General features: G+C 40.1%; 1 protein-coding gene across 3 annotated transcripts in view; it reads left to right on the top strand.

The window, feature by feature from the left end:
- Positions 1-23187, top strand: part of LOC138322697 (uncharacterized) — a 25477-nt gene extending 2290 nt beyond the window's left edge. The window contains exons 1-11 of one of the 3 annotated variants that reach the window (XM_069266733.1): positions 4588-4670; positions 6169-6228; positions 7235-7304; positions 7989-9017; positions 12283-12422; positions 12798-12956; positions 13713-13876; positions 15138-15362; positions 19169-19259; positions 19686-19810; positions 22231-23187. In XM_069266733.1, the coding sequence (XP_069122834.1) occupies positions 6190-6228; positions 7235-7304; positions 7989-9017; positions 12283-12422; positions 12798-12956; positions 13713-13876; positions 15138-15362; positions 19169-19259; positions 19686-19810; positions 22231-22420 (2232 nt within the window). In that variant the 5' untranslated portion in view covers positions 4588-4670; positions 6169-6189 and the 3' untranslated portion in view covers positions 22421-23187. Of the gene's footprint in view, positions 1-4587; positions 4671-6168; positions 6229-7234; positions 7305-7988; positions 9018-12282; positions 12423-12797; positions 12957-13712; positions 13877-15137; positions 15363-19168; positions 19260-19685; positions 19811-22230 lie in introns of those variants that run through there. The other 2 variants (XM_069266731.1, XM_069266732.1) reach the window with 2 other exon arrangements.
- Positions 23188-23861: the final 674 nt, after the last annotated feature.

Genomic DNA, 23861 nt, shown 5'->3' on the forward strand with positions numbered 1-23861 from the left:
TGCACATATTAGGTTGTGGCATGGTGAGAGGAAGAGTCGTTGCTTATCTGTAGGCAGGTTGATGATGTTGTATAAGGTACCCATGTTGATGTTGAAGATTTCCATGATGTGCTTAAGTGGAACGTATGCTGCATCATCTAAGGGAGCTTTGGGGTCATGTCTCAAGTAGTAAACAATAGCTCTGGAAAGTGATTCCATTATTGATGATGCCAACTTCATGTTTCATTATATATTATATGCAGGGACAACTTGATGCCATCCAAACTTCTTTCCCAGATTCTAAACACATTTTGTGCACTCGGCATTTGGAAGAAAATGCAAAAAGAAATTTTGATAAAACTGAAATTCCAGAGCAAAGAAAAAGAAAGTTGTTATCCAGTCTTTTTGGCAATGAAGGCATACTTTCTGTTGACACGCGTATAATGTTCCTTGAAAAACAAAAGGAAATTGTTGAAATCTATGGAGCTTTAGGGGGAAAATATCTGTGTGAAAAGTTGCTCCCAGTATTATTGCATCATGTGTTCATGCCAAGATTAGAAATTCCCTCAATTCCCATGTTTAAAAAAAATAACAACTGCGAAAGCATGAACAACAAAATAATACTGTTAGGTAATCGGCAAATATCAAAATTACCAGAATTAATAAGGAGATTACAGGAAATAAATGAGACACAAATTATTGACATCAGAGGTTCCCTCCATGGAAGGGGTAATTTTGAACTGACCCCAGATTCATCCTCTTTACGCATAGCCCATACTGTTGGTTGGGTATGGGCTCAGAAGCGCGCCAAAGACAAATGCAGAAATTTATGAAATTTGTACCTGAAGACAAAAGACATGTCACATCAACAGATGGCACTTTAAACATACGGCTTACAGCTAAAGTTGCCAAAAAACCTGGCCAGATCAAAAGAGTTAGAAATTCAAAAACAACAACAATAAATAACAAACGTGCCAAACACACTCAATGAAGATATTTATTAGTGCTTTTTTTCACTCGGAGGAAATGACATCTCGGCAACATCATCCCCCGACGACATATTTCATACACTACAGAGACTACAAGATGACTTGCATGCCACAGGAGTCAAGACGGTGTACTTTGTAGAAATCCCTCCACGTGCCAACTTCGACAAATCCCCAGGCTTGACACTTACCTCTTTCCAGAAACAACGCAACAAGATCAACCGACTGATGATGAAGAAACTCAACTGCCTCAAACTACGAGTGACTTATCCAGATGACTACCTTCATGATCGTGTTCATTTCAATGACTCAGGACTTCAGACACAGTTCCATGCCATCCGACGACCATTTTTTAAATGTTGATATTTTGAACTGTACATATATATATTATATATATAATCATATGTTTTGTCCTTTATATTGCATATGTGGGAACTTACAATACTTTTCTGTTTCAGTGTTATGTGTATAAAAATGTTTTACAAATATTTGAAAATAATAAATTAAAAATAATTTCGTGTTTCATCCTTGGGGGAAGGGGAACAGAACTTGTATAAATTTTGGCTCTGACCCCCCGGGGGCAGGAGGGGCGGGGCCCAATAGGGGAAATAGAAGTTAATCCTATAAATCGCTACTTGTCCTAGAGTTCTGCATGGATTGTAACCAAATTTGGCCAGAAACATCCTTGGGGGAAGGGGAACAGAATTTGTATAAATTTTGGCTCTGACCCACCGGGGGCAGGAGGGGCGGGGTCCAATAGGGGAAAAGGAGGTAAATCCTATAAATCGCTATTTGTCCTAGAGTTCTGCATGGATTGTAACCAAATTTGGCCAGAAACATCCTTGGGGGAAGGGGAACAGAACTTGTATAAATTTTGGCTCTGACCCCCCGGGGGCAGGAGGGGCGGGGCCCAATAGGGGAAATAGAAGTAAATCCTACAAATCGCTACTTGTCCTAGAGTTCTGCATGGATTGTAACCAAATTTGGCCAGAAACATCCTTGGGGGAAGGGGAACAGAACTTGTATAAATTTTGGCTCTGACCCCCCAGGGGCAGGAGGGGCGGGGTCCAATAGGGGAAAAGGAGGTAAATCCTATAAATCACTATTTGTCTTAGAGTTCTGCATGGATTGTAACCAAATTTGGCCAGAAACATCTTTGGGGGAAGGGGAACAGAACTTGTATAAATTTTGGCTCTGACCCCCCGGGGGCAGGAGGGGCGGGGCCCAATAGGGGAAATAGAAGTAAATCCTATAAATCGCTACTTGTCCTAGAGTTCTGCATGGATTGTAACCAAATTTGGCCAGAAACATCCTTGGGGGAAGGGGAACAGAACTTGTATAAATTTTGGCTCTGACCCCCCGGGGGCAGGAGGGGCGGGGCCCAATAGGGGAAATAGAAGTAAATCCTACAAATCGCTACTTGTCCTAGAGTTCTGCATGGATTGTAACCAAATTTGGCCAGAAACATCCTTAGGGGAAGGGGAACAGAACTTGTATAAATTTTGGCTCTGACCCCCCAGGGGCAGGAGGGGCGGGGTCCAATAGGGGAAAAGGAGGTAAATCCTATAAATCACTATTTGTCTAGAGTTCTGCATGGATTGTAACCAAATTTGGCCAGAAACATCTTTGGGGGAAGGGGAACAGAACTTGTATAAATTTTGGCTCTGACCCCCCGGGGGCAGGAGGGGCGGGGCCCAATAGGGGAAATAGAAGTAAATCCTATAAATCGCTACTTGTCCTAGAGTTCTGCATGGATTGTAACCAAATTTGGCCAGAAACATCCTTGGGGGAAGGGGAACAGAATTTGTATAAATTTTGGCTCTGACCCCCTGGGGGCAGAGGGGCGGGGTCCAATAGGGGAAAAGGAGGTAAATCCTATAAATCACTACTGGTCCTAGAGTTCTGCATGGATTGTAACCAAATTTGGCCAGAAACATCCTTGGGGAAGGGGAACAGAACTTGTATAAATTTTGGCTTTGACCCCCCGGGGGCAGGAGGGGCGGGGTCCAATAGGGGAAATGGAGGTAAATCCTATAAATCGCTACTTGTCATAGAGTTCTGCATGGATTGTAACCAAATTTGGCCAGAAACATCCTTGGGGGAAGGGGAACAGAACTTGTATAAATTTTGGCTCTGACCCCCCCGGGGGCAGGAGGGGCGGGGCCCAATAGGGGAAATAGAGGTAAATCCTATAAATCGCTACTTGTCCTAGAGTTCTGCATGGATTGTAACCAAATTTGGCCAGAAACATCCTTGGGGGAAGGGGAACAGAACTTGTATCAATTTTGGCTTTGACCCCCGGGGGGCAGGAGGGGCGGGGCCCGATAAGGGAAATAGAGGTAAATCCTAAAAATCGCTACTTGTCCCAGAGTTCTGCATGGATTGTACCACCCAAATTTGGCCAGAAACATCCTTGGGGTTAACAGAATTCGTATAAATTTTGGCTTTGACCCCTTGGAGCAGAAAAAGTGGGGCCCAATAGGGGAATTAGAGGTTAAGATTCAAATTCCTTCAGAAAATAAACAAAGAACTTGTACTCAGAACATTACTTGGCATTACAAACCAGGTGAGCGATACAGGCCCTCTGGGCCTCTTGTATTTAATTATTATAGAGCTATATTTTTTTGGTATTTCATGTTAATCTTATGTTCCATGGGTATTTGTATGTTTTATGTATATATATGTATACATATCATTAAATATATTTAGATATCAAATAATTCTTGTTGTTTCATAATTAGTTCTCACTTAAAAATTGAATACTTTCCAGACTAGTGCAAGTCTAGTTCTGTTTGCTATGGCTTATATGAGAGTTACTTCCCTTGAATCATACTTCCTGAATTCCGATGTAATATTTTGCTAAATTTCTCGCAAAATACACATTTTTAAACAATGAAACTTCACCAAAACTTGTATAAGACCTGTTTTAAAGTATACAACTAGTTATTACCTAATAAATCCTGTTAAATTTTGCTCTGGCGTGTCGAAGCACGTATGGCGTATATTAGTGTATTTTGCCTCAGAATGGCCCGTTTTCAAGATCGATTTTCTTGCAAAGTATGATTTTTTTTTTTCATGAAACTGAACCAGATGGTGTATAATGGGTATAACAATGGAAAAAGCAAACTATTTTGTAAATACATTCCATAGATTTTGCTATGGCGTGCAAAAACTCCTATGGCGTACCTATGGCATATTTTCCTCCTATGGCATATTTTAGTGTATTTGTGATCCGCCATTTAAAGCAGCCATTTGCATTTACAACAATAGGCTCCTGCGCTATTCGCTGGTCCGATTTTTCCAAACAAACTGTTGGAGTACCTGGCATAGTCACTACTGAACACAATAGCATGTTTATTTGGTACCATCAATGCAATTTACACGAGTTCTATTTCTTCTCCAGAAATATACGTTTTTCTCTTATTTTACTGAAATTTACAAGCAGCTTCACAAATGACATATCTACAGTAAGACTGACAGTTAGCCAAGGTACATACCAACAATTAATGAAGTTAGTTTTGTTCAATTGCACCACAGTAATGAGTTGTAGGCTTGCAAAATATCACTGGTTAAAGCCTATACATGAACCTTAACACAATGTACAAGCCACTCAAACCAACTCCTTTTACAAAACCATCATGTGGCAGTGCTAGAGTTTGCTAACCCTGGAATATTCCAAAGGGGAAAGTGTTCATTTGATAAAATGTACGTGGATATTACTGTAACGTTACAGTACTCACAGGAGTTTGACTTTCTGTTTATAATATAATAGTATAAATATACAAAAAAATACCCCTATATACTATATAAAAACACCAGGAATGAAATGCATTGCTGTCCAAATTTTTCACCACCTTCAGTAAAAGTTCTGTAAAACTTGTTCTGGGCAATGTCTGCATGTGTCACTGCGCCGATAATACAATAAGATGTCATTCTTCACATATATCAACACTAAACTGTTCACAACCCCATCACAATAAGTTTAATCCCATGTCATTTTGAAAGTTTGCAGATTTCGCAGCCACTGTTACCAAATCCATGATAAAAAACCAATGGAATCAGCACTGGTTGCCGATCCAATTATCATGAAAAAAATGGAGATTTATAAATTTTTCTAAAAAAATTCTAAATGCTGCTGTTAGATCGAAATATATATATGTAAACCATGGCTGAGCTACCAATCTTTCGAATATATGTTTCTGGTATTTATGTTATATATCGGAATCTAAATTATCCTTACCACGTACACAACAGTTCAGTTAACAGTTCCATCAATTTATAATTAATTTCATAAAACAACCATTTGAAAAATTCCGTAACATATCATGATTGGGTCAGGTTACTGAACCCATTGCCATATGATTTTAAAATATAATTAAAAAAAATCATGTGTGATAAAATAAAAAAAATTGAATATCAATATTCTTGTCAAAAGCGCTAACAGTATTTATCTTAGAAAAAAGTTGATATTATATAGTCTATAGTCATCGTGCGTGAAAAATGGCCAAACCTCAAAGTAATTAAAACAGAAACAATTTAAATGTGTTACTATTATAGGACTTTAATAACATATCCAACATTGGCCATTATCAGATAAGATGAAATGTGTGTATGTTTAAGGTTAAAACTTGTATGTGAAAATCAATGAAAAATAAAATAGCCATATTTTCGAGTTTCTAAACATTTCAATTCTGTTCGTAGTTGCTAGCTAGATTTTAATTTGTTTTGAGAAATCTTAACCTACTTAGTAATTCAATCTGAATATATATCTATAGATGTTTTCATTTGAGTATAGTCTTCATTTATGCTTGTTTTATGGAAAGGAGATATCGCAGATGGTGATCAGTGTAATAGCACAGTTGATTTACATGATAAACATGAACACAATAATTATCTCATATTGTTTTAAAATTTTATGAATTTGTATTGCAAAACACCTATATTCAATATTCTAATGATTACTAATTAGCTCCTTTTCAATAGCTCTGATTTGTTGGGACCACATCATCATGCTAGGTTAAGAGCTTTATCACACTTATTTATTTGAATGAGGCTTAAAAATCTAGCTTAGAAGCATTGTTGATTTAGGTCAGTTAATTGTTTCCTCCCAATAAAAGACCCATATTACACTGCATATTGTACACTGATATAAAAAAAAAATCATTAAGGGCAATAATTATTAACATGTGTGCTATTTTTGTAGATATTGGAAAAACTCTCGCAAATGAAGAAGGAGTTAGCAAGAAAAGAAAAAAAACTAAAGGTAAGTGACTTTGTAAGAGGAGAGGAGAAAATGTAGCGTTCAGACAGGGATGTGAACTTGAAACCTCCGAACACTAGCCAGATCAAGCTCTACCGATTGAGCTACCTGGTCAAGGATAATCAACCCAGTCCAATCTACACCATCATATTGATACAAAATAATTGATAACATGTATATATAAATTTTGTTCATGTGAAACAAATTTGAATGTTTTTTTTTATGAATCTGTTTTCAATGAATAGTGATATTTTTGTATCTAAAACAACCAATTAAGGTGTTTCTGAGATATCAGTGACATTTTAATGACTGTATTACACTGTGTCATTATATTACCGTATGTAAGCCATATCTAATGCGAACAAATTTTCAGAAAAAAAATGTATTGTCATTTACAGTTTATGTAAACATAAGATAGTTTTTTTTTATTAAATCGTACCATTAAAGATATTTGTTATTTGTTTGGTGCTGTATCTTTGAAAAAGGACTGGAAAGTAAATTATAAAAGTTATATAAGGACGCCATCTTCTTATCCAGTGGGGCGGCGATGGCTGAGTGGTTAAGATGTCTTGACATATTACCACAAGCCCTCTACCTCAAGGTCGCGAGTTCGAATCCCATGTAGGGCAGTTTCTAGGTACTGACTGCTGGTCGGTGGTTTTTCTCCGGGTACTCTGGCTTTCCTCCACCAAAAACCTGGCACGTCCTTACATGACTCTGGCCGTTGATAGGACGTTAAACTAATAAAACCAAACCAAAACAGAAGATAGTCAATAATTACCACATGGTGTGTTAACATGTACAACTGTACTGTTAATAGAAATGTTGAAGTTTTAAATCAAAAGATTAATTTGTTGTGATGTAATACTGATATTGCATACATACATTTAGCATTATTTCAAAATGTTTAAATTGCATTGTAATTATAGATTTATAATAAACTGATCAACATTTAATGTTTCTAGATTATTGCATTAAAAATTAATCTTGCATTAATTATTTGCTTTAGAAATGTGCGAGAGCAGCCTCTGCCAAGGAACATGTTAAAAGGAGACTGAGAGAACAGGAAGTCTTGGAAGGTAAGACTAGTTATCCTCAGATTCCAACCAAGTGGCTCATCAGTGTGTTGAACATTAATTGTCTCACGAAGTACTAAAGGGATCTATCTCAAATCTGATAAGTTGGTTTCTCTTCGACTCTGCTGGTGCATATTGTCATTTTGGAACAATGAGACAAGTTAAAAGATGGCCGAAAGGTAGCCATCTCGGATTTTGTTAGTAAGAGTATGTTATTGCTGCTATTATGAATCTCTGAAATTCCTTATGTAATTTCTCTTTGTCCCATTTAGACATATCCATTATGGAATAAATCCAAGCACAACATGGCAGAGAGTGACCATGATAAATTTGACAACTGCTAAGCAAACTCAATGTGAAATAATTCCATGTGTGCATTCAATATTTGAAAAGGAATAGAAAAAGAAGGCATAGATAATTATTTGATGGGTACCAAGATCCCTCTGGGATTTTATCATGTTACCTATGTACAACAGTATGTATGCATTATCTTTGTAACATTATTGTTTTAGGTACAAAAGGATGTTCTCCGGAATGTAACTTCTATCAATACAGTATGTACTGGTTAGGTCATTCATTTCACATGTGTATAATGAATCACATCAATTTGTTTGTGTTTAATGATGGCCATGCTATTAGTATATATGTCACCCCAGTAAATAAAGTATTACTTTTATTTCTCACCAGTAGGTGATACTTTCCAGTGTACAAGCGAAGTGACATGTGGATCTTCTGAGGTACAGACTATTGCACAAGAGGAGCTTTGTCTGGAAGGAAAAGAAACAAAGCCTGTTCAATCTGTGAGCTCTCACTATAATTCTTTGGTGACAACTTTTCATGCTCTCAGTAATACTGTTGACAAAGATGTGGAAATAGTTTCTGTTCAGAAAACTTCAAGGAAATTCAAAGAGTGTATATCACTCCACAGGAAAAACGACATTACAGTTGCTGCATGTAATAAGCAAGGAACAGAAAATCAAATAACGAAATCTGACTCGGATAAAAGTTTAAACTGGAACTCTTCAAATGAAATTGTTTCTAGTTCAGAATGTCAAGGTAGGAGATCTCTTTCTCTTAACCGAAAAAGAAATGTGTCTAAATGTATGACAGATTCCTTGCCTACAGATGGAAATCATCATTCTCTTCCTGCAGATAGTGTGATAGGTCATGAACAGAAATTACAAAATGTTGACAGAAAATCTGTCTGTATTGCTCAAAGTCCATTACAAAATGACACAGAAAAGGGATCAAATGTTTTATCCGATCAAGAATTTCCAGCTAGCCAGTTAAAGCAAAGGGAACTCGCAGAGAAACTACAGAAACCAGAGCTTAACAACAGAATCGAGAGTAAGAGAGTGAAACGACGTCGCAGGACAATTGGAAGGATTTTAGATGTGGAATTGGAACAGGAAATCAATTTCCCAGTTGATTCTGAATCCTCTCAAAACAGTGAAGAATATGAAACTCTACGATTGATACAGGAAAGCTACAGATCAGGGGCAGACTACTCTACACGTCATGGAAAGACTCATACTCTTCCTTCAATGCTGTCATCAATATTTCAGTACTTTATTGATGAAAACCGCAGGCAGAAGGAACCCTGTGATTTTAATCTCCCATCTGATCAGTTTGGAAAGATGATGCAAAGGCGATTAAAAGAGACAAAAATAACAGGGGCATTATCTGATGACAACTCGATGGATGTGAATGTGTCAGGTAATGGTAATAAAAGTGAAGTAATATATGACGAGTTTAACCCATAGGTAAACATATGATACATGGTTATAGTATACATGATAAAGGAGAATGATAGTTATGCACTGCATAATGTACCATAGCTATCTGTAATAATTATGACAACAAAATATATACAATGTATATCTTTACCTGTAGATAAAGTATAAATGATATTACAGCCGTGCTACCCCAACTGAGAACGATGCGTGTATATAAACCCCTACCGCTCTGCCGCTGACTTGTATCGATGTATTGAATGAGTGAAGCTAGTTATTTATAGACTCGAGTACTGTCGCCAATGCACAGGTAAATCGCGGGCGCTCTGGCTACATCAGCTGTACCAAACACAATCGTAAATGTTACAAATACCGTAAAATCCTGTGTTTCTTACACACCAGTGTACTTTGCACATGTATTTTTTCTTATGGCTTCAAATGCTGAAAAAATCTACTATCTACTAGTATCGGTATATTTTGCAATTTTGGGGAAAACGATGTCCGGGGAACCACAAATTCAGTGTTATAAAGGTGGTAATTTCATTACAAAACATTCACAATAAATACTTGACAACTTGCACAAAAAGTGTTGTATTTAGAAGCTTAAGAAATAACATAATATAATTGCACTGTGTTTGTTTTCTTTTATTGGCCACCGTAACTGAAACAGTGAAATATATCTTACAGAACATGTCAAAAACATTGGCAGTCCGCCGTACTCGATCTGTACGCATGTCAATGTCTGGAGATATTACACATGAATAGTTATCAGAACTATTCGAAAATATTATGATTTAGTTACTTTGAAATTGCCACAATAAGTTATAAGTGTGTTTGAGATCATTAACAAACTTTAAAGACCAATCCGATAGCATTTACGTTGGCTTGCAATAATCACATTGTGAGTAAACTCACTACCTGTACGGCACCAGATCCAAGCTGATGGCTAAATATATATATTACAGTACGGTTAAAATGCCACTAACCTTGTAGCTTGTCAGTTTTGCTGTAATACTATTACAAACCACTTATTGAAATTCCTAAATATAGGACAGTTTAGGACTCATCTTATAAATCCCACGTGTGTTTTGACTTTTTGCACATGGCCTGCAGCCGGGACATGTTATGGCGGTTCCCTACGTAATGAGCATCGCTAGATCTATAAGGAGTTTCATATGCAATTTTACTAGAAATATGAAGATTTGTTAAGATATATAAAATAAAGAAATACTAGTCAAGTGAATTTTTATGCAATTTGAAGAATATTTGTTTTGTTTTTAAGTAGATACAGACGCATTGTTGATGATATATAGATCGGTTAAGCTAACTAGCCACTCAGTTTCGTTAAGCTGGATGAGAGGCCCGAGCATAGCATCCAGTACCTATTTACCTGTGGATTTGGCGACAGTACTTGAGTCTATAAATAACACGGCAACAGTACACTCATTCAATACATCAATACAAGTCAGCGGTAGAGCGGTAGGGATTTATATACACGCATCGTTCTCAGTTGGGGTAGCACAGCTGTAAATGTATGACAGTGAGGTTTTCCTTTATATGTGTATTCAATATGTCAAAGGGAGAATGGAAAAAAGGAAAAGCAGAGAGCCGATTCCTCTTTCCATTGTCTGACATAGATCATTTCTTGTTGGGTGCCCCTCTTGGATATCTGACATATGAGCATTCTTTGTTGGGTGCCCCTCTGGGATATCTGACGTATGAGCATTCTTTGTTGGGTGCCCCTCTGGGATACCTTACGTATGAGCATTCTTTGTTGGGTGCCCCTCTGGGATATCTTACGTATGAGCATTCTTTGTTGGGCGTCCCTCTGGGATATCTTACGTATGAGCATTCTTTGTTGGGTGCCCCTCTGGGATATCTTATGTATGAGCATTCTTTGTTGGGTGCCCCTCTGGGATACCTTACGTATGAGCATTCTTTGTTGGGTGCCCCTCTGGGATATCTTACGTATGAGCATTCTTTGTTGGGCGCCCCTCTGGGATATCTTACGTATGAGCATTCTTTGTTGGGTGCCCCTCTGGGATATCTTATGTATGAGCATTCTTTGTTGGGTGCCCCTCTGGGATACCTTACGTATGAGCATTCTTTGTTGGGTGCCCCTCTGGGATACCTTACGTATGAGCATTCTTTGTTGGGTGCCCCTCTGGGATACCTTACATATGAGCATTCTTTGTTGGGTGCCCCTCTGGGATACCTTACATATGAGCATTCTTTGTTGGGTGCCCCTCTGGGATATCTTACATATGAGCATTCTTTGTTTGGTGCCCCTCTTGGATATCTGACGTATGAGCATTCTTTGTTGGGTGCCCCTCTTGGATATCTGACGTATGAGCATTCTTTGTTAGGCGCCCCTCTGGGATATCTTACGTATGAGCATTCTTTGTTGGGTGCCCCTCTGGGATATCTTATGTATGAGCATTCTTTGTTGGGTGCCCCTCTGGGATACCTTACGTATGAGCATTCTTTGTTGGGTGCCCCTCTGGGATACCTTACGTATGAGCATTCTTTGTTGGGTGCCCCTCTTGGATATCTGACGTATGAGCATTCTTTGTTGGGTGTCCCTCTGGGATATCTTGCGTATGAGCATTCTTTGTTGGGCGCCCCTCTGGGATATCTGACGTATGAGCATTCTTTGTTGGGTGCCCCTCTGGGATACCTTACGTATGAGTATTCTTTGTTGGGTGCCCCTCTGGGATATCTTACGTATGAGCATTCTTTGTTGGGTGCCCCTCTGCGATACCTGACGTATGAGCATTCGTTATTGGGTGCCCCTCTGGGATACCTTACGTATGAGCATTCTTTGTTGGGTGCCCCTCTGGGATATCTTATGTATGAGCATTCTTTGTTGGGTGCCCATCTGGGATATCTTACGTATGAGTATTCTTTGTTGGGTGCCCCTCTGGGATATCTTACTTATGAGCATTCTTTGTTGGGTGCCCCTCTGGGATATCTTACGTCTGAGCATTCTTTGTTGGGTGCCCCTCTGGGATATCTTACGTATGAGCATTCTTTGTTGGGTGCCCCTCTGGGATATCTTACGTATGAGCATTCTTTGTTGGGTGCCCCTCTGGGATATCTTACGTATGAGCATTCTTTGTTGGGTGCCCCTCTGGGATACCTTACGTATGAGCATTCTTTGTTGGGTGCCCTTCTGGGATACCTTACGTATGAGCATTCTTTGTTGGGTGCCCTTCTGGGATATCTTACAAGCATTTCTTATCAATCAGGATCGCCTGCCTTATTTGGCTTGCCACGAGACAGCAGCCAGAGTACTGAGGATTCTATAGGAAGCTCACAAGACAGTCAACTCTTCAGGTCACGCAGAGTCAACAGAGGAGAAAGCCTCAAACACCTTGGCTGTATCCAGGTTTAATATTATCTATAACGACAGAAAAACACTAGATAATTAACAAGTTAATGTGACATATAGTCAAGCAAATGAGAGAACATTGTAGCCATACACAAAACTGTGTGGGACATTGAAGTTATGAGTTCATGCAATTAAAATGTTGTCATAATTACTGATTATAAATCTATGGTTAGTGTTTTGGATTGCCATATTGGTTTAACGTGATCCATAGTATTGTAGCTATTAATAGTAACAAATAACTAGCTATAAATACACACAGACTAGACCTGAACATTATTATCTTCATCCAAATGTTTACCTTATAATAAAGGAATTGCTTCAAATAGTGGGTTTAAAAATTCACCAAAATGTACTTTTTTGTTTTGGTTGTAGATGAGTAAACAAGAATCACTGGAGTGTGTTGCTGCTTGTTGTGTACAGATTATCCGCCGTAGAACTGACCTGATATTGTGCATTAGTCAATCAACAATCAGTTTGTGGAATCAAAAGGGAGACAACTATGCATGTGTAGACTCATGGAAACTTTCTCAGGTATAATATGTATATAGTTTAGGAAGAAAAATGCCTTAGATCTATCATTAATCTGTTTGACCATTGATTTTTATTGATGAGAGAGTTGATCCTCTTCACTGTGGGTGAACGATATATCTTTATGTTGATTGTCCTCCAGTCATGTTAATGGTAAAATCTTACCCATAATACCTAAGGTCCTTCATTAGATATAAAAGATATCTTGGGATCTATCAAATGGAAACAGTTATGTAAGATTTCATGTAAGAAGCCCAAAGATGTTCAGTACAGGGACGAGCAAACTGCTTATAGAAATTAGACCCTAGAATTGTAGATTGACGTTCTCACTAAAATTGAGTAATGTGCTAGATAGAAATCTGTTTTTAGCTTGCCTCTCATCAGTATTCTACATAATAAAAGTTTTAAAAACGTTTATCCTATGAAAACCTACAACAAGTTTGCTGTACTATTGGTTTTAACTAGTACTTATTAGCTTGTCTTGGGAATATTTTTGGCGTCGTCATTGGAAACCCCAAGCTAAGGAGTGTTGTAATACTGTTATCCATACTGACATGTATAGACAATCATTTAAAGGGAGAAAATGCTAGATTTAGAGAATTTCAAGAGGCTCAATGGGCTGAAAAGTTATGTAATGATAATGACATTGCTATATTTTATAATACTGGTAAATTACAAGGAACCTGAATTATATCAACAAACCTCCAGAGGCAAGCTTTGCTATTCTCAAACAGCTCTTGTTCTACTACTTTTACCTAGGACTACCGTTCCGTGGAGTGTCACACCTTCCCAGCTGTATTCCGAGACAAGTTCTGCTACTTTGTGGTACTGTTACATGGGAGTATTACATCTATTGCCCAGGTGGTTCATTACAACGCTAAGACTGATGAGGCCCTGCTACTGCAATGTATACAGGGGTATAGGTATGTCTGTGTTGCATTCTGATAAGCCAACATAAATCATGAATGTTTGATACATATTCATGTATGACTATTAATTCATGTTAATGTGTTAACCCTCAATTTCAAAACTGAATTTCACCGATTTACAGTAGTAAATAACTATTCTGTATTTGCCTGAACATTTGGCTAAAAGCTGCATCAAAAGGAAGCCTTTCTTGGCTTGTATAGATGCCTCTTGATAATCATGGCTCGTTGTAGATATGGTTGTATTGCAGTACCTGTTTTTATGGTAATGTGAAATATTGGAGTATTGAACCATTAATTGATAAATCATTAACATATTATAGTGTTGATTGTTATTGTATTCATTTTTCTATCAATGGAACTTGTTATACCTCTAGATCTGTCCTCTAGTTATCTCCCACGAAATGCGTTTGCGGGGGATATTAAATTGGGCTCTCTCTCTGTCGGAAATTCTTTTCCAGGCTATAACTCAAAAATCTTTTGACACCTTTCCTTGAAACTTTCTGTATACATCAGACAAGTGCCCTTGTTGTGCCTTTGCTATTACGGACCTTCCATTTAGTGAATTTTTTCCATTACTATGGAAACTTAGTCAAAAATACCAAATTACTTGTTTCCTTTTGTTTCAAGACGATAACTCCAAAACCGTGTAACGCAGCTCCATGCAACTTTCTGAATATATCAGACTAGTACCCTAGTTGTGCCTTTTGTTATTGTGACCCTTCAATTTTTGGAATTTTTTCTGTTACCATGGAAACTCAGTCAAAAATTCCAAATTACAGTTTCTTTTTGTTACCTGCTGTGTTGTTTTTTTTTCTTCAGTTTTACAATACTCGCATACATTTAAAGTTATACTTTAATTATTGTTACTTTGTACTTTGACCTTTAATTTTTGGAATTTTTTCTGTTACAATGGAAACTCAGTCAAAAATTCCAAATTACAGTTTCTTTTTGCTGTTATTTTTTTATACAATACTTGCATACATTTAAAGTTATACTTTGATAATTGTTACTTTGACCTTGATGTATTTGGGTTTTTATACCAACTGCGGAGCCAACTCATCTGATACAGTATAACTTGTCTAAACTGATTTTCATTGGGATAAACAATACTGGTGTGTATCTACAGGTTTCTGGATTACACAGATTTTGATTATAATAATGGATAATGCCATACTATTATATAAGTCGGATGTGGATATGAGAAGGTTAACACATTACACTGTGTTTGTATGTGGTATGATCCTGTATGTTTCAGTATAACTGCCTGCAGTCTAACTGTAGATGCTATAGCTGTGGGTCAGAATGACCAAACTAGGACCAGGATAACTAAGTACGCTGTGACCTACGATGGCCAGCTTACAGCCCAGCAGGAATTTGACCCCTCCCCTGATGGTACTGGTACAGGGAAGAGTCTGACAATTGTGGAGAATCTCCCATCCACACTCGTTCTCTGGTCCACCACTAATCACCTACTCATATGGTAAGTCCCCTCGAGTCTAACACTTGTGGAGAATCTCCCATCCACACTCGTTCTCTGGTCCACCATAATCACCTACTCATATGGTAAGTCCCCTCGAGTCTAACACTTGTGGAGAATCTCCCATCCACACTCGTTCTCTGGTCCACCACAAATCACCTACTCATATGGTAAGTCCCCTCGAGTCTAACACTTGTGGAGAATCTCCCATCCACACTCGTTCTCTGGTCCACCACAATTCACCTACTCATATGGTAAGTCCCCTCGACTCTAACACTTGTGGAGAATCTCCCATCCACACTCGTTCTCTGGTCCACCACAAATCACCTACTCATATGGGAACCATCCACACTCGTTCTCTGGTCCACCATAAATCACCTACTCATATGGTAAGTCCCCTCGAGTCTAACACTTGTGGAGAATCTCCCATCCACACTCATTCTCTGGTCCACCACAAATCACCTACTCATATGGTAAGTCCCCTCGAGTCTAACACTTTTGGAGAATCTCCCATCCACACTCTTCCTCTGGTCCACCACAAATCACCTACTCATATCGTAAGTCCCCTCCACTTGTGGAGAATCTCCCATCCACACTCGTTCTCTGGTCCACCACTAATCACCTACTCATATGGTAAGTCCCCTCGAGTCTAACACTTTTGGAGAATCTCCCATCCACACTCGTTCTCTGGTCCACCACAAATCACCTACTCATATGGTAAGTCCCCTCGAGTGTAACACTTGTGGAGAATCTCCCATCCACACTCGTTCTCTGGTCCACCATAAATCACCTACTCATATGGTAAGTCCCCTCGAGTCTAACACTTGTGGAGAATCTCCCATCCACACTCGTTCTCTGGTCCACCACAAATCACCTACTCATATCGTAAGTCCCCTCGAGTCTAACACTTGTGGAGAATCTCCCATCCACACTCGTTCTCTGGTCCACCACAAATCAGCTACTCATATGGTAAGTCCCCTCGAGTCTAACACTTGTGGAGAATCTCCCATCCACACTCGTTCTCTGGTCCACCACAATTCACCTACTCATATGGTAAGTCCCCTCGACTCTAACACTTGTGGAGAATCTCCCATCCACACTCGTTCTCTGGTCCACCACAAATCACCTACTCATATGGGAACCATCCACACTCGTTCTCTGGTCCACCATAAATCACCTACTCATATGGTAAGTCCCCTCGAGTCTAACACTTGTGGAGAATCTCCCATCCACACTCATTCTCTGGTCCACCACAAATCACCTACTCATATGGTAAGTCCCCTCGAGTCTAACACTTTTGGAGAATTTCCCATCCACACTCTTCCTCTGGTCCACCACAAATCACCTACTCACATCGTAAGTCCCCTCCACTTGTGGAGAATCTCCCATCCACACTCGTTCTCTGGTCCACCACAAATCACCTACTCATATGGTAAGTCCCCTCGAGTCTAACACTTGTGGAGAATCTCCCATCCACACTCGTTCTCTGGTCCACCACAAATCACCTACTCATATGGTAAGTCCCCTCGAGTCTAACACTTGTGAAGAATCTCCCATCCACACTCGTTCTCTGGTCCACCATAAATCACCTACTCATATGGTAAGTCCCCTCGAGTCTAACACTTGTGGAGAATCTCCCATCCACACTCGTTCTCTGGTCCACCATAAATCACCTACTCATATGGTAAGTCTCCACGAGTCTAACACTTGTGGAGAATCTCCCATCCACACTCGTTCTCTGGTCCACCACAAATCACCTACTCATATGGTAACCATCCACACTCGTTCTCTGGTCCAGCATAAATCACCTACTCATATGGTTAGTCCCCTCGAGTCTAATACTTGTGGAGAATCTCCCATCCACACTCGGTCTCTGGTCCACCACAAATCACCTACTCATATGGTAAGTCCCCTCGAGTCTAACACTTGTGGAGAATCTCCCATCCACACTCGTTCTCTGGTCCACCAATAATCACCTACTCATATGGTAAGTCCCCTCGAGTCTAACACTTGTGGAGAATCTCCCATCCACACTTGTTCTCTGGTCCACCACAAATCACCTACTCATATGGTAGTCCCCTCGAGTCTAACACTTGTGGAGAATCTCCCATTCCACACTCGTTCTCTGGTCCACCACAAATCACCTACTCATACGGTAAGTCCCCTCGAGTCTAACACTTGTGGAGAATCTCCCATCCACACTCGTTCTCTGGTCCACCACAAATCACCTTCTCATATGGTAAGTCCCCTCGAGTCTAATACTTGTGGAGAATCTCCCATCCACACTCGTTCTCTGGTCCACCACAAATCACCTTCTCATATGGTAAGTCCCCTCGAGTCTAACACTTGTGGAGAATCTCCCATCCACACTCGTTCTCTGGTCCACCACAAATCACCTACTCATATGGTAAGTCCCCTCGAGTCTAACACTTGTGGAGAATCTCCCATTCACACTCGTTCTCTGGTCCACCACAAATCACCTACTCATATGGTCCTGTCTTTGTATTAATGGGCTGCGTTGGCCAAGTGGTTAAGATATCTCGACACATTTCTACCATCCCTCTATCTTTAGGTACTTTGGCTTTTCTCCAACAAATCATACATGTCCATGAATGACTCTGGCTGTTATAAGATGTTAAACTTATAAAACGAAAACCAAATCTTTGTACTTACTGAAATAACTAGATTTATCTTTAAGTCTGTTTTGACGTAGCTAGTTCTGTATGTACCGTATTTTCCCTATTAAGAGCGCCTCCTCTAATAAGGGCGCCCCCACGTTTTTTGCTGAAAAAATCAACTAATTTCATACAATTTTTGTGCCAGATTGTGACGATTTGTCTTTGCGGACGCTAAAAAAATACTGTTTCACATCAATCTGATGCTTAACAGATATCCGATCAGCTTTTATAAGCACTAAATTTGTTGCATTGGACAACTTAGGACCTCTTTGCCAAGTGTTTACACATAGAAATAGCGAGAACGCCATATTCAAAATAAAACGTGTCACTTGAATGCCCCACACACGTGTATGGATGAAGACTAACTGGCAACAACATTTGTGATTACTTACTGTATATCTATGATAAAGGTTCCTAAATAACAGGAATGTTATCATTTCTAAGCATTTTATTGTGTGCTCTTGTCGGTAATTCCCATCAGCCACAAAACGAAAGTAGCGATCGAAAGCACCGTCCGCCATTTTGTGTACGCATGGTAAACAAACAGGCTAGCATGAAATGCCAAAATTCCGTGAAACAGACATATTTAACCAATGTTTGATACTTCTGGTGCATACATTTCTTCATAATTATGTAATTTCAACACTTACTTGACTTCAAAACGTAAGTTGGTTATAGTAAGTTTCAGAAAAATAACGGCGCCCCCTTTGGCCATTTACCCGCGCCCGGCGCCCTCATTAGGGAAAATACGGTATTACACTGCAGAGCTCTCAATTGGCAGTGTTTAGGGCAGAAATTCAGCCCCTTTTACAAACTTCAAAAATGGTTTCATCACAATCACTCTTGCTGATTTACATGATTTATTAGACAACCATTTTCAAAATGCTGTGGGCAAATTAAGACAGTTAAGAGATAGATTTGGATTACCGGGGGTAACATTAACAACAAAACCTAAAATACCAGAAAAACTGCTTCCTGTGATCTACAATGTTAACAGCTTTTTGGTTTTAACAAATCTACTCAATAATGTGATAATTTTCAAATTATAAAGGCCTGGGCTCAATTCAGGTAAAAGTGAGATAGTGTTCTGTATTACACTTGTACTACATTAAGTACACTTATAATTCCCAGGAACACAGAAACAGGAACATTAGTGTGGACATTTGATCTGTCAAAGACCTGGTCAGAAATATCTACTCTGGTCTCCATACAGTGGCAGCAGGTTAGTACAAGACTTTGTGGTAGATAAAGTTGTCTAATTTACTCTTTGACTGCTTTCATCTGCAATAATTAAGATCTTAATTTTTGATTTAGAGCATGCTATACTAAGGTGAAGACCTACTAAGTTTGTTCAAATTGATGGCCTTGACCTTCATTCAGAGTTACTTGTATAATATGTTAAATGTGATTGATTTCTGAAGCAATACAGACTGTAAACCTTTTAAGAACAATTCAGCCTTGTCCGAAATAGTCAGAAAGATTGTGGCTGTCTGATCTCTAACCAACACGCTGGATCAGAAATTCAGAATCGTTTTAACAGAGACACAATAAAGATAACAAATACTCAGACAGACTATAAGTAATGTTTAGGTATCTAGGTGAGGTGTTAAGATGTAGCACCAATGTTAAATTCTGCTCTTGTTAACAGGACTATTTACTGCTGTGTTTGCTGGCTGATCAGAAATCAGACAATGCTGGTGTGCTACTGGTGATCAACCCGGAGAAAGAAATCAGCAAAGTCTTACTCCATTATACAGCCACTAGCTGGGAGGGGTAGGTACTGGGTTACTCTGTTATACAGCCACTAGCTGGGAGGGGGAGGTACTGGGTTACTCTGTTATATAGCCACTAGCTGGGAGGGGTGGATACTGGGTTACTCTGTTATACAGCCACTAGCTGGGAGGGGTAGGTACTGGGTTACTCTGTTATACAGCCACTAGCTGGGAGGGGGAGGTACTGGGTTACTCTGTTATACAGCCACTAGCTGGGAGGGGTAGGTAATGGGTTACTCTGTTATACAGCCACTAGCTGGGAGGGGTGGGTACTGGGTTACTCTCTTATACAGCCACTAGCTGGAAGGGATAGGCACTGGGTTAGTCTGTTATACAGCCACTAGCTGGGAGGGGGAGGTACTGGGTACTGGGTTACTCTGTTATATAGCCACTAGCTGGGAGGGGTAGGTACTGGGTTACTCTGTTATACAGCCACTAGCTGGGAGGGGTAGGTACTGGGTTACTCTGTTATACAGCCACTAGCTGGGAGGGGGAGGTACTGGGTTACTCTGTTATACAGCCACTAGCTGGGAGGGGTAGGTACTGGGTTACTCTGTTATACAGCCACTAGCTGGGAGGGGTGGGTACTGGGTTACTCTCTTATACAGCCACTAGCTGGAAGGGGTAGGCACTGGGTTAGTCTGTTATACACCCACTAGCTGGGATAGGTAGGTACTGGGTTACTCTGTTATACAGCCACTAGCTGGGAGGGGTAGGTACTGGGTTACTCTGTTATACAGCCACTAGCTGGGAGGGGGAGGTACTGGGTTACTCTGTTATACAGCCACTAGCTGGGAGGGGTAGGTACTGGGTTACTCTGTTATACAGCCACTAGCTGGGAGGGGTGGGTACTGGGTTACTCTGTTATACAGCCACTAGCTGGGAGGGGTAGGTACTGGGTTAGTCTGTTATACAGCCACTAGCTGGGAGGGGTAGGTACTGGGTTACTCTGTTATACAGCCACTAGCTGGGAGGGGTAGGTACTGGGTTACTCTGTTATACAGCCACTAGCTGGGAGGGGTAGGTACTGGGTTACTCTGTTATACAGCCACTAGCTGGGAGGGGTAGGTACTGGGTTACTCTGTTATACAGCCACTAGCTGGGAGGGGTAGGTACTGGGTTACTCTGTTATACAGCCACTAGCTGGGAGGGGTAGGTACTGGGTTACTCTGTTATACAGCCACTAGCTGGGAGGGGTAGGTACTGGGTTACTCTGTTATACAGCCACTAGCTGGGAGGGGTGGGTACTGGGTTACTCTCTTATACAGCCACTAGCTGGAAGGGATAGGTACTGGGTTACTCTGTTATACAGCCACTAGCTGGGAGGGGGAGGTACTGGGTTACTCTGTTATATACAGCCACTAGCTGGGAGGGGTAGGTACTGGGTTACTCTGTTATACAGCCACTAGCTGGGAGGGGTAGGTACTGGGTTACTCTGTTATACAGCCACTAGCTGGGAGGGGTAGGTACTGGGTTACTCTGTTATACAGCCACTAGCTGGGAGGGGTAGGTACTGGGTTAGTCTGTTATACACCACTAGCTGGGTAGGGTAGGTACTGGGTTACTCTGTTATACAGCCACTAGCTGGGAGGGGGTAGGTACTGGGTTACTCTGTTATACAGCCACTAGCTGGGAGGGGTAGGTACTGGGTTACTCTGTTATACAGCCACTAGCTGGGAGGGGTAGGTACTGGGTTACTCTGTTTTACAGCCACTAGCTCGGAGGGGTAGGTACTGGGTTACTCTGTTATACAGCCACTAGCTGGGATAGGTAGGTACTGGGTTACTCTGTTAGACAGCCACTAGCTGGGAGGGGGAGGTACTGGGTTACTCTGTTATACAGCCACTAGCTGGGATAGGTAGGTACTGGGTTACTCTGTTATACAGCCACTAGCTGGGAGGGGTAGGTACTGGGTTACTCCATTATACAGCCACTAGCTGGGAAGGGTAGGTACTGGGTTACTCTGTTATACAGCCACTAGCTGGGAGGGGTAGGTACTGGGTTACTCTGTTATACAGCCACTAGCTGGGAAGGGTAGGTACTGGGTTACTCTGTTATACAGCCACTAGCTGGGAGGGGTAGGTACTGGGTTACACTGTTATACGTTACTCTGTTATACAGCCACTAGCTGGGAGGGGTAGGTACTGGGTTACTCTGTTACACAGCCACTAGCTTGAAGGGGTAGGCACTGGGTTAGTCTGTTATACACCCACTAGCTGGGAGAGGTAGGTACTGGGTTACTCTGTTTTACAGCCACTAGCTGAGAGGGTTAGGTACTGGGTTACTCTGTTATACAGCCACTAGCTGGGAGAGGGACGTGTGTTTCATTGCATGCCTTCCTGTCTAATGTATCCACATTGTTTAATACTATTGCAGCAGCAGTACACATTCAGTAGGTAACTTTTGATTGTATTGTTTCAGTGTGAAGAGTATTGGACAGTTGGAGGGAAGCGTTTCCGCCACAGATCACAGAGGCCAAACTTGTGTTTGGGAGCCGTATTCTGGTCAGCTGTCTTACCATGCTGACCCCTCCACTGGTATTAAAGGTCTCGGACACTACTGGAGGAAGCTTATTACCATCTACAACCAATGTGTACACATATTCAAGTGACATCACCATCTACAATCAATGTGTACACATATTCAAGTGACATCACCATCTACAACCAATGTGTACACATATTCAAGTGACATCACCATCTACAATCAATGTATACACATATTCAAGTGACATCACCATCTACAACCAATGTGTACACATATTCAAGTGACATCACCATCTACAATCAATGTGTACACATATTCAAGTGACATCACCATTTACAATCAATGTATACACATATTCAAGTGACATCACCATCTACAACCAATGTGTACACATATTCAAGTGACATCACCATCTACAGTCAGTGTACACATATTCAAGTGACATCACCATCTTCAATCACTGTATTCACATATTCAAGTGACATCACCATCTAAAATTACTGTGTACACATATTCAAGTGGCATCACCATAAAAGATTGCTGTGTACTCATATTTAAGAGTCCAAAACTTCAATATACACATTGTACATATATTTAAGTAATGTCAATGTATAGTGTGTCCTAAGGAATAGCAAGCTTGTTTTTTTATTGTCTCAAAATTATGTCCATGTCAAAATCATTTCAATGCCATTTTGTACACCTGACATTGTCCCAGTATTTATCATTGTAGAATCCTGATGTGGTCTATATTTCTATCGGATACACTGCCTTTGTTTTTCAGTCTTGTTGATTTGTAAAATATGCAAATTTCTGCTTAGAAGTTTGTCCAAAACTGTGATCATAAATTGTTAATAACTTGCTTTATAATATTAAATGTTGATGTTAAAAGTTTATATGCAAATTGTTTTGAGAATATCTAACACACATAAAGGAATGTCATTGTGCATTTTCTGTTTTGCCCACTGTCTAGAAATTATCACATTCCAAGCATTGTGTTCCATCAGTTGGATTGAGCTCAAACTTGCCTGGTAATATCCAGTTGGGCAGTAATCTAAGATGGCCCTCACAGCTGCTATCTTGAAGTAACATTTTAAACTTTGAATTCTTCTCAAATTAAATTCCATTTTTACTGTGATTTATTTTCCCTATCTATTACAAAACAAGAGGCCCAAGGGGCCTTAACAGTCATCTGACTGTTAATACAATATATAGTAGAACTGAAATACACAGTACCTGGTTAATTGTGTTTAACAATGGTAACATAATTATAACTAGGCCGACTGTCAGTACCCAGGGTCTTTAACAATGGTAACATATTTATAACTAGGCCGACTGTCAGTACCCAGGGTCTTTAACAATGGTAACATATTTATAACTAGGCCGTCTGTCAGTACCGGTCCAGGTCTTTAACAATGGTAACCAATAATATTTATAACTAGGCCGACTGTCAGTACCCAGGGTCTTTAACAATGGTAACATATTTATAACTAGGCCGTCTGTCAGTACCCAGGGTCTTTAACAATGGTAACATATTTATAACTAGGCCGACTGTCAGTACCCAGGGT

Source organism: Argopecten irradians, chromosome 5 (genome assembly GCF_041381155.1).
Source record: "Argopecten irradians isolate NY chromosome 5, Ai_NY, whole genome shotgun sequence".
In the NCBI taxonomy this organism is placed as follows: domain Eukaryota; kingdom Metazoa; phylum Mollusca; class Bivalvia; order Pectinida; family Pectinidae; genus Argopecten; species Argopecten irradians.